At 34.2% G+C, this 12,744-nt stretch overlaps 1 protein-coding gene across 3 annotated transcripts in view; it reads left to right on the top strand.

The window, feature by feature from the left end:
- LOC106874430 (uncharacterized) overlaps positions 1 to 12,744 on the top strand; it is a 1,214,035-nt gene that overhangs the window by 987,124 nt on the left and 214,167 nt on the right. For all 3 annotated transcript variants that reach the window (XM_052978428.1, XM_052978427.1, XM_052978429.1), the window contains one exon: positions 4,992 to 5,182. In XM_052978428.1, the coding sequence (XP_052834388.1) occupies positions 4,992 to 5,182 (191 nt within the window). The remainder of the gene's footprint in view (positions 1 to 4,991; positions 5,183 to 12,744) is intronic.

Below are 12,744 nucleotides of genomic sequence, written 5' to 3'. Positions count from 1 at the left end.
TATATATATATATATATATATATATATATATATATATATATATATATATATATATATATATATATATATATATATATATGCTGCTCATATACATACACACATGTATACATAGTGTCAAGTAGTGTATTTCTGGTTATGGCAAATAGCTGGTTGGAAAGTTTTGAATCTACTAAGTAAGGGTCTTTTTTAGATTAACAGCTATTACTATTTCACACAGTCCTCAAGGTATAGGATTGAAGAGACATGACTCGAGAGTCTTGTTCAGCTGTGCACATAAATGTTAGTTAGCACTTTGGTGCAAAACAAGGTGGAGAAAAACAGTATTCAAATACCAAAGGAAGAGTAAAATATTATTTATTGAAGCTGAAAAAAACTTCTCAGAGTTTTATGTAATCATTTGTGGAGATGATTTTTTCAGCTTTGATAAAATAGTGTGTGTGTGCGTGTGCATGCGTGCATGTGTGTGCATGTGTGTGTGTGTGTGTGTTCATGCAGCTGTGTAAATGGATGCATGTTTTGTAAAATCTAGGTAATTTATTTGCTTTGTTCATAAAGTTACAACAAAAGCAGTTTATCACTCAAGTAGGTCATCTGAAACCACCTTTCTACCAGTTCTGATGTAGATACCAGTTCTTGTCCTTTGAGGTGCAGAACTCCTTCACTGAACCGTCCACTTCCTCTTGTTATGAAGAGTTGTGAGCACAGGAAGTGAGCCATGGGTCAGAATAAGTAATAACCTGAGGGAAATATTTTATCTGCAAATCTAAAGTGCAAAAGCAAAGGTTAAGCAAGGGCCAGCTTCTGGAATCTGTCATCAAACATGAGCGTTTCAAACACAAGGTGATGCTCTGTGTCTAGTGGAATTATGAGGAAATAATTCATTACAAGTTTGTTTTGGATGGTCAATCCATTGATGCTAGTTTGTACGCCAAACAGCTGGAGTGGATCTATGCCATTGAGTGGCAAAATATTTGGCATTGGTGAACAGAAAACGATCTTTCTTGCAGCAAGACTTCATGCTGCTTGAACAACCTGGAATAAACTCCAGGAACTTGAAGGAATCAAACTGATGCTACATCCAGCGTATAGTCTACATGTAGCTCACTCAGATTAGCTGAACATCAACTTCATCAACCTCGCCTGTCTCAGAGGTAGTGTTAATCTCATAACCATTATTCCTTTCTCTGACTAATTTACTTAAAAGTTTCTTACTACCTGGAGATGAACTTTATCTACAACTTAGTACCTCTACATGTGATATGAACCAAGTCAATGAGAGCAGAGTTGTTTTTACCTTGCACACAATATCCTGTCTGCCTTGTTTAATTTAGCTACATACAATTCTAAAGCTTGCATTAGGAATACAAATCTTTCTTTTTTCAGTATGTGACAACCTCTAAAAGTATCATATTCTATATATAAAGCTATGAGAAATTCTGGCAAACGTCAATACAATGAATTTATATAATTATTCTATTATTGAAATTTTCCACCCACTGAAAAAGAAAAAAAATCCTAATCAGTCAATATATGAATTTATTGATAAACTCCAGAGTTTTTGGCAAAGTAGTTTTAATTATATAGGAAACGAAACAAAATGAAATAATAGAATCAATAAGGTAATACACACATATGTATATGCAGAAATACTTATGTGCATACACACACATACACACACACATATACACACACAAACATGCTCACATACATGTTGTTTGCTCCATCTTTACAGATGATTGCTTGCATACATACATAAATACATCCAACCATATACACACACACACACACACACACACACACACACACACACACACACACATTCTGGGAGCATTAGGTGAGTACTACACACTCACCAAAGATGGCAAATTTTCTTTATAATAAATTCTCTTCTTGCAAATCAAGATATAATATCACTATAATATATTTTCAAATCTAAATATATTCATTCAGGAACAAAGATTAAAGTAATTTAGTGGCTAAAGTTTGTGTGTCTACACTTATGCCTTAGTAGCAGATTTGGCCCAGTAGCACACCTTGTAACCTCATTTACCAACATGTCGTTTTGCTCTCTTTGTGAACAGAAAAGATTGATCTGTGTACATCCATCCTTCCAACTGAAAACGGATGGACAGGCAGACAGATCTCTGTTAGTTTTGTAAATAAGCATTCAGATCAACTGAATTACTTGTTCATTAAATCAGCATGTAAGTGGCTGAGTATTCCACAGACAGTGAAGAAGTTATCCATCAAGTGGAGAGATTGCAAAAAGCATTTTACTTCCTCTAATAAGTATAACAGGATATCTCTATGTAGTATCCCAAAGTTTTAGAAAGGTAAGTGGGAAGAATATGCCATGAAATATATGTGGAAGATTCTTGAAAATCATGATTTGAACCTGGACACACAAGAAATAAAACAAGAATTAAAGGTTCTGCCAAATTTCAGCAATCTCTTTCACAAGCTCTTACATTAGGAATTTCCTATACTGCAATAGTTCACCATTTGAATGTCCTTAGTTGTATCACTCTCTCTCTCTCTCTCTCTCTCTTGAAAGAATTATGAAAAATAAAAATTAATAGAAGTTTTTGTAAGATTCTCAAGAGATTTTTAAAAGGCAGTAAGACAGATTTCTTTGTTATATAGCAGACCAGTTGTCTTTAAAAAATGCTACAACCAAAGACTAGCAGCCTCCATCAATTTGTTGATCCACCAATTAGAGCTATGATGCACATTGAAAAACCTAAAACGGAACCTTTGGATATGCACAAAAATTGACACAAAATAAATGGAATATTCAACTATGAATGCAGCATTCTAGCAGGCTGTAGGCTGTGTTGTATATTTCATTAAAATACTCAACTTCTGTTTCAATTCCTTTTGAAAATAAAGTAGGATTTTGTAAAATGGTTTTATCATAATTAAGTTTAGAACATGCATTAATATGAAATTTTGATGAAAGCTTTTAATTTAGGTCACTTTAAAACAGGATGTTGGTGTCATAGAACCATATGCAGTACTAGGTGGGTTGGTATAAAGTCTAAAACAACCTGAAGATCTTTAGAGCAGTAATGTTTAGCCATTTCTATCATTAACATTTAAATATATTTTAACTAAAACTCTACATCAGTAGTGTGAATATATGTGAGAGTGTTTGCGTGTGTGTGTGTGTTATTTTGAGCAAGTTATTGGTGAGTGGATGCATAGCTGAAGGGTTGTATAGTTTGCATTGCAATTATAAGGCCCCAGTTTCAGTCTCATTGTACAGTACCTTGGACATTTGTCTTCTACCATACATAACCTGAGGGTTAACTAAAGTCACATGGGTGAAATTGGATATATATAATAATTATGTGGATAGACTATATTCATGTTCAAGAAAGGAACTTCCTTATCACACACTGTATAATGTTGTTTCTGTCTTGGGATTACATTAAAGGAGCAGCTTTTTGCACATTGTATGCATGATACAGTGGACAAAATGATACCAACTGCACTGATTGAAAGTGAAAGTAAATTAATAACTATTAATAATCACCAAAAATAATCGTTTTTACTAACAACACAAAGCCTGAAATTTTGTGGGAAGGGAATAGCTGATTACATTGAAACCAATGAAAGGCAAAGTTGACCTCGGTGGAATTTGAATTCAAAACGTAGCAATGGGTGAAATACCACTAAGCATTCCATCTTGCATGTTAAAGATTCTGCCAGCTCACCACCTTAAAAATAATCACCAAAAATAGTAAAAATCAATGATAATTCTCAATCATTAAGTGTCATTGATTTATTTTAATGATCTTCATTTCTTTCTTGTTTTCTTTTTAAAATTATTAAATTGAAAGTTTTCATGACAGGCAAGAGAAAGGAAAATAAAAACTAAAATCAACTCTGGTATACAAATGCAATTATTCTCTGTCTTACATATGCACACACAAACAGTTTTACATATGACACATAGGTACACATACACTGACAATAAGTACCTTTTTCTTTCCCTTTCAAGTGATGCAGTTTGCTTCTCTTATACATTATATGCACAAAGCTTGAAATATCATTGTTAAAGGTACAACTATCTGTAGAATACTCAGCACTTGCATAATATATAAGCAAGAAGTCTGTGTATCAAACAACTAAAATATTCATTATCAAAACTTATGCAAGGCCAACCAACATGAGTGGCTCTAAAAGGTTAGTTAATCTGGCAGAAACAACAGCCAAATCACAACCTACTATGTTATAGAAAACTAAAAGAAGGAACCATTGAACAATATTGTAGTTTCAGATGTTTGAAATGTCAGAAATGTTTTTCCTTGCAAGCCAGAAGACAGATCATTCATGAGACAATGTCATCTGACTCATCTGAATGATAAACATTTGATGAACATAGGTGTATGCAGACTTACATGAAACTATTAATTATGTAACTCATTTTGTTCATATAGTCTCAATTTATTTTGTGTATTGCATGCTCTATTTTCTTTGGCTTATGAACCACATCCCATTACAATATGCACGCACACTCTCATAGATATGTGTGTGTGTGTGTGTGTATATATACATATATATAATGCCTAGATATGTATATACATGTATACTATATACATATATATACTATATACATATACATATATATATATATATATACACACATAAATTCACACACACACACATATATATATGATGCATGTATATGTAGTGTGTGTGTGAGTAATTTTCTCATTTTGGACCTTGTGGACTTTTGGTCTGATGAGATGTCCCCATTGCCTTTGATCATAAATCTGCTAGATTATGGATGACCTAAAGTTAAACAAACACAACAGCAAATGACTTGAGATCCATCAAAAGTACATGATTAATACTTTGTCAATATGCAAATGCAATGAAAGGTTGTCTCATTTACATATTGTTTTCAAATTCAGATTTATATTTATGTTTGCCTTGTCTCTCTTTTTCTCTTTCTCTTTCTCTCTTTTTTCTCAATATTATTGTAGTTTGCTCCCGATTACAATGGGGAAGATCGATACATGACCAGAATAGGGGTCGGTGGACTTATGAACCTCCACAAGTTAAAAGAAGCTCATACAATCATGAATGACATTTGCCTTTTCCATCATCATGCAATCGTACAAAAAGCACAAAACCAAATTTCCAGTGATCATAAATCCAATGTTATGACCAACACGTAAGTATATTCAGCTCTCACCATGCTGCTTAAAGTTTTGCAGGTGATGTAACAAGCTAATCATATGTAGATAAGTCCTTGTAACCTCTTTCTATTAGCTAGTAAAAATAAAGTGTGCATGTGATATTATATATCGTATATAGTTTCAATCTGAGGAAAAAAATACGTGAATGCCATTTTTAATGTAACCATAACAAACCTGAGGTCCCCGTCATCATCATCATCATCATATATTATTATTAAATATCCGTTTTTTTATGCATGGATTAGATGGAATTTACTGAGGTAGGTGTTCTACAACTGGATGCTCTTTCTGCCACCTACAATTACCAGTTTCCAAACAAGCCAACGTTTTACGCACAAGATTTGAAATGAACTACCTTGCTTGTATGATGCTGATGTTCATTCACAACCATCACGTGATGACTATAGACGCACACAAACACACACACGCACATACATACATACATACATACATACATTCATACATAAAAAAATATCATTCAGGAACAAGAAATATCAACCAAATACCTGATGCACAAAAGGATAGAAATACAGGAAGAGCAGTAAAATGTGACAAGCAATGCAGACTTTGTGGAGTTAACACCAAAGATATCACCCGCATCATAAGCAGTTGTCCGAAAATGTCATCATGGTATCATCTATCAATGAGATATGATGTTGTAGCTTGGACACCCTATAATGAAATCTGTCAGAAGGATAACCCCTGAGGATAAAGAAATAAGAACCCACAGTATGGTAGAAGCCATAGCCACTCATAATAAAAAGGAGTACTGGTAGAATGACCCAGTGAAGTCCTCAATAAAATGCAAGCACAGTAGACCTGATATAATGATTTGGGATAGAGAAGAGAAACTGTGTACAGTTGTAGAAATTAGCTGCCCAGTGGATGTTAACATAAAGCTGAAGGTCAGTGTAAAAGAGGATATCTACACTGACCTATTGAGAAATCTGCATTTACTCTATCCAGATTACAAGTTCAGGTTTATACCTGTAATTGCTGGGGCCCTGGGATGTGCAACACACTGCCTAAATACCAATCTTGAGAGATAAGCCTTCTCAAAACTAGAAAGGAAAAAGCTAATTCGAAGACTACAGATCCAATCCATTATTGGAATTGTAAAAATCTGTAAAGCTTTCCAGAAGTTTATCATTTAAATATATATGAGTATGTCTAGATATGCAAATATATGCATGAGAATGCATACATAAAACAAAACATACAAATCTGCACATATACACACACACACACACACACACACACACACACACACACACACACACACACACACACACACATACATACATACATACATACATACATACATACAAATAAAAATAACCTGTTGTTGATGTTGAAATTCCAATGAAAGTGCCTTGGATATAGGTTAGAAACTGGCTCTTTCCCTATTGGCAAGAAACCTTGAAATAAAACTGAACAATGACATACATACATGCTTGCATAATACTGAAGGAGTTATCATCAGCTGACAAAGCAATAGATATGTACCATGAATGCTCTGTCTGGTTTACTACAAAAACTCTGGCTTGAACTTCAACTGAGTGTTGATACTACCTATTAAAGGTGACTAGAAGTGGTTTTTCCTTGAGCAAGTAAATATAGAAATTAAATATCTAAACAAAATGTCCTTTTCAAGTGATGCCAAATGTTTTGCTTTTTCACTTTTACCTTAATCCCTCCCATCCTCTCCCTCCATCCATTCATCCAGACATACATACATGCAAACATCCATACCATGCATACACATACACATACATACCATACATACATACCATACATACTATATATACATACCATACATACATAATGAGCTTCTTTCAGTTCCCATCAACCAAATCCACTCACAAGGCTTTGGTCAACCCTGATTTGTAGTAGAAAACACTTACGCATAGTGCCATGCTGTGGAGTTGAACCCTAGACTACCTGGATGGGAAGCAAGCTTCTTTACCACAGAGCCATGTTTCCCAAGCAATAAACCAAAGAAGTAGGACTTAATGCTTCACTTGATTACTGCTTGTTTCTCTATTTCAATCACTGTTTACAAATGTGAGTATATATATATATATATATATATATATATATATTGTTGTATGTGTTCTTTACAATTAATCAATCGCCCTGATTTAAAATTTCTAGCAATCTTTTGATTATTAGATTGCAGTTTTAAAATAGTGTTTAATGATACAAAATGCAATGCTAGCTGTAATAGTGAGGTAGTTAAAACAGTAATGATCATTTGTTTTATTTTTTGTTTCTAAACTTTTTAAAATTTTAATATAGAACTTCTATGTCTGAAAATGTTGTTAAATAAATATTGATTTTTAGCAATAATGGATTTTGGTTTCTTAAAGTAAAAACGTTTGCAGTTTAAAAAAAAATTTGTGCATATTAAATTCTGTTATCTTTAAAAGTGCGTTTAGAAACAAAAATTAGAAAAGGAAAACAAAGAATTGAATGAAAATCAAATAAATATTTGTAATGTGCACTAGACCAACAATTAAAACTAAGTAATAACTTTAAACCACAGGAATGCATTTTAATGGCAACATCTTAATGGCACGAGAATTAGTATGTGGTTGAAAAGTCTACTTCGTATGTATGTGATTCCATATTTGATCCTACGTGTAGTAACTCAAGTGTTTTTTATTATCTGATTCCACACCAAATACTTGCAAATGGAATTTTGTGGACACGCATTGTGTGAGTGTGTGTGTGTGTGTGTGTAATATCAGAAATTCCAATTTTCAATCTTTATTATTCATACACTATGATTGGAAAAGGAATTTGCAGATTTTCTGATTATTTGAAACAATTTCATAAGGGATATTCCATTTTGCAATTGTCATATAGCCTCTGTCTGTAGATATGTTTTCCAAGGTAAATACTTGGATTATCTTATTCCATCTGGCCTACTAAATATGTACACACACACACACACACACACACAATAGCATATGTATATTGTGTGTGAAGAACTGCAAACAAACAACGTTGTTTATGTGAATAAAAACTTTGTTTCCAATCAGTACACACATACTAAAATATGTCAAATAACCCAGATATGCTTTTACAAAGATCTACACAGAAATGACACCATCAATATGAACAGTGACATATTTCTTTATATTTAGTGTGCATGTATGTAGACAAGTGGAATACATACACGTTCTCACACACACACACACACACACACACACACACACACACACACACACACACAAAATGAACTTATGACAGTTTTTGTCAACCAAATTTCACTCACAAGATATAAGTCTACTTATGACTATAGTAGAGGACAACAGTTGCTAGTATCCACACAATGAGAGGGAATACCAAACCACATAGTTCCAAAGTAAAATTCTTAATCATTATCATCATTTAGTGTCCCTCTTCCATGCTGGCTCATGCCAGACATCAACAAGATGTAACAAGTGGAGAGGACAACATCATTCTCCAATGTCTACTTTGGCATGATTTCTATGGCTGGATGTCTTCTAATGCCAACCAACTTTACAGAGTGTACTGGGTACTTTTTTCATGGCACCAGCATGAGTGAAGATCTGGTATCTTACAAGGCTAAGGGCCTAAAGTGGTCCTTAATGTGAGGGAGAGAAGAAGAGTATGAGTGTAGTGATTATAAGTGGACTGATGAGGAAATAAGATAAGAGGAACAAATTTATAGGTGTGATAAGTTGATAGTTGAGAGAGTATAAAAGAGCAGCAGAGTATCCACTGATACAGCTGGAAACAAAGACAAGGGAAAAAGAAGGAGTTAGTATGGCAGGGAACAATATATATATATTGTAGATGGAACATGTGGAAGTGGGAGACCCAGGAAGGCATGGGATAAAGTACTGAAGATTGACCTCAGAATGCTGAACCTTTCAGGCAAGATGACAAAAGAACAAGATGCTTGGCACTTTGTTGTACTCAAGAAGACATGTACTCCACAGTAGAAGTGTTAAGACTGGTCCTTCTGGTGGTGTGAAGCACTTATGGTGGTGCCACATAAAAACACCTGTGAGATGCCATGTAAAAGTGCCCATGCAGTGCTGTGTAAAAGCACCCAGAGTCATTTCTGGCTATATACATATACATATACATATATATATATATATATATATATATATCCCCAGCTGCCTAACAGTGACTCAACAACAACACACACACACACACAAACATATGTCTGTCTGTCTGTATGTATGTATGCCCAACTGCCATCCCAACACTGACTGAACAACCAGCCAAGAGCTTTGACAGCAGCCTGTAGGACACAATGTCAGTATGTCAACTGTTGAAATCTTGGAGAAAAAGATCTACAGTTATTCGAGGTGGCAACATGGCTTACCAAGGAGCCTAAGCAGTATCACTTTTAGGTTCCACCATAAAAGCTTATGACTTCCCTTCAGAGCCTCTCAGAGTAATTCATAGTGACATGAACATGAGAAGCCATGAAGTACAAAGTGCCTCGGATACTAAAATAGAAGTTAGCTGGCATTGAAGTTTGCACAAGTAGAAGGTAAAACATTGGCACAGAGTTGCAAATGACAGGGAAATAGCTGAGGCAAAGGGCTCTGGTTGGGACTGAGGGAAAGAGCATTCAGGTTTGGGCTACCTTCTATGATGTCATAACATTAACAGCCATTCTGAGTAAGTGCAGGTGCAGATATGGCTGTGTGGTTGAAAAGCGTACTTTGCAACCATGTGGTTTCAGATTAAGGCCTGCTGTATGGCACCTTGGGCAAGTGTATTCTACTGTACCACTAAGCCAACCAATGCTTTATGATTGTGTTAGTTTGTTTACATCACTATAACTTAACAGTCTGGCAAAAGACATTGATAGAATAAATATCAGACTTAGAAAACAAATAGTGACTGAGGTTGATTTGTTTGGTTAAACCTTTGAAGGCAGTACCCCAGCATGACTGCAATCCAGTTACTAAAACTGGTAAAAAAAAAAAAAGGTACGCATGTGTTTCAGTAAGGGATAGCCAAATTAAATTCAGATTGGACAAAATTACCTTGCCTTGTATAGACCAAGTAAAGTCAATTTAGCAAATGGTTAAGGTAGACTTAACCATTTCATTGTCAAAATAAAGTTCTAACATCTTACCAGCATTACTTAAATCTTTGAATGTCACTAACCTAGCATCACTATATTCCAATAACTGAAACTAATGAAAGAATACAAGCATACACTAACATTAAAGAGCAGTGAATGAATTGTTGAGTCAATACGCTTGTGGATATTGGTGTTTGTTCCTGTCTGTTCCCTGTCAGAGAATCCATGACATGTATAGCAAATATTATTTACTTAACAACAGTGTATAAGTAGTTCCATGTAGGTTAATATTATTGTTCTTGTTGTTCTTGTTATTATTTAACTCAGACCAGCTCTGATCAATCAAACCTTTGATCTAAAGCATTTCATTTTGCGTGTGTGTGTGTGTGTTTACAGCCAATCAAAAGAAGATTCATAGGTCACTTAAACTGATAGAAATAACAATGAAATCTCCCTCGTGTCACATTCTACCAATATCATAATTGTTATCATCATTCAACAGTCACTTTCCTATGCTTACATCGGTCACAGAATTTGTTGACACAGATTTTCTACAGCCAGATGCTCTTCCTGTCACCAATCCTCATTCTTAAGCAAGCTAGTATTTTCCTTTATCTTGACATATTTGCAATGAAGACCAGAAACAAACGACCTCACTTCTATGATGACAATGCTCATTTGCAACAATCAGTTGATGTCTAGACAAGGATACACACAAGCATACACACACAGATACACATAATATTGCAGGCATAGTAGTGTGGTAAGAAGATTGTTTTCCAATGACAAGGTTCTAGGATCAGTCTCATTGTGTGGCAAGTGTTTTCTACTGTCACTCCATGCCAACAAAAGCCTTGAGTGGATTTGGTACAGAGAAACCGAAAGAAGCTCATTGTGCATGTATGTATGTGTGTGTGCTTGCATGCATGTGTGCTGCATGTGTGTATGTGTGTGTCTGTGTTTGTCCTCCACCACTGCTTGACAATCGTAGTTGGTTTGTTTACGAACCTGTAACTTAGCACATCAGCAAAAGTGATTGATAGAATAAGCGCCAGATTTTTTTTTAAAATGTATTGGGACCAATTTATTCCACTGAAGCAGTCAACCCAACATAGCCGCAGTCCTATGACTAAAACGAGTAAATGATAAAAGATATATTTATACAACAGGCTCCTTTTAGTTTCCATTAACCAAAATCACTCACATGGCTTTGGTCAGCCCAGAGCTGTGGTAGAAGATGCTGCACAGTCTGAATCTGAGACAACATAGTTGAGAAGCAAGCCTTTGAATCACAGATTAGTGATACAATAGTATAAAATTCATTATAAAAGTAATAATTTTTAAGTGGTTTGACGATTTGGCATCTATTTTCAGTATAGGCATAGTCTCTTCTATGGCCTTAATTATGATTGTATTTTATACTATTATAAATCTCTCTCTCTCTCTACATATATATATATATATATATATATATATATATTTTGTATATATGTAAATGCTTATATATATATATATATATGTGGGGGGTGTATTTACATGTATATTATATATATATATATATATATATACACACACACACATTCATACACATACACACGCACGTAAAAACATGCACACACAAATGAGCTTCTTTCAGTTTCTATTTACTTAATCTGCTCATGAGATTTTGGTTGACCTAGGGGCTATAGTAAACAACACTTGCCCAAGGTACCATGTGGTGGGATTGAACCTAAAACCAAGTGAATTGGGCAGTAGACTTCTCAACCACATAGCCATGCTTTCATTAAATTTCAGAATACTGAAATCTGTGTAGAAGATCATTATTAACTTAATATTATTCACACTGTTCTATATGCCTAGCATATAACATCCAATTGAATTTTTCACTTGTGGCAGACAGCCTGTTTCTTGAAAACCTTTCAGAATTTTTAAGAAATCACATTTAGCAGATGTAAAAGAATATGTAAGAAAACTGTAATATTTACCATTAAGAAATTTTTATTTAATAGCTTTCAAATGAAAGTCTTATATAGACCATTATGAGTAAGATGTACACACACACACACACACACACACAAGCAAATAAATGAACACTGTATTGCATTTCAACAATGTACACATGCTGTTATGATGCAGATTAACAAGGAAATGAACAGCATGTAATATTTTGAGAAATATATATATATAAACCATTATAACAAAGAACAGCAAGGATTGAGACAGAGTGTGGTGCACAGAAATATATATAAACTATTAGCAAGAAGATAGATAAGGTGTGATATTTAGAGGTTTATATAAACCATTATAAAATGTACAGAAACTCACAGACCATTGATGTAATAGTAAGATTTTGGTATTCAAATGGATGGATGGATGTTTGTATGTATGTATGTTTGGAGATATATATTATATATATATGTATATATATATATATATATATATATATATATATATATA

Source organism: Octopus bimaculoides, chromosome 2 (genome assembly GCF_001194135.2).
Source record: "Octopus bimaculoides isolate UCB-OBI-ISO-001 chromosome 2, ASM119413v2, whole genome shotgun sequence".
Classification (NCBI taxonomy): Eukaryota; Metazoa; Mollusca; class Cephalopoda; order Octopoda; family Octopodidae; genus Octopus; species Octopus bimaculoides.
This window is presented reverse-complemented; position numbering and strand designations above follow the sequence as displayed.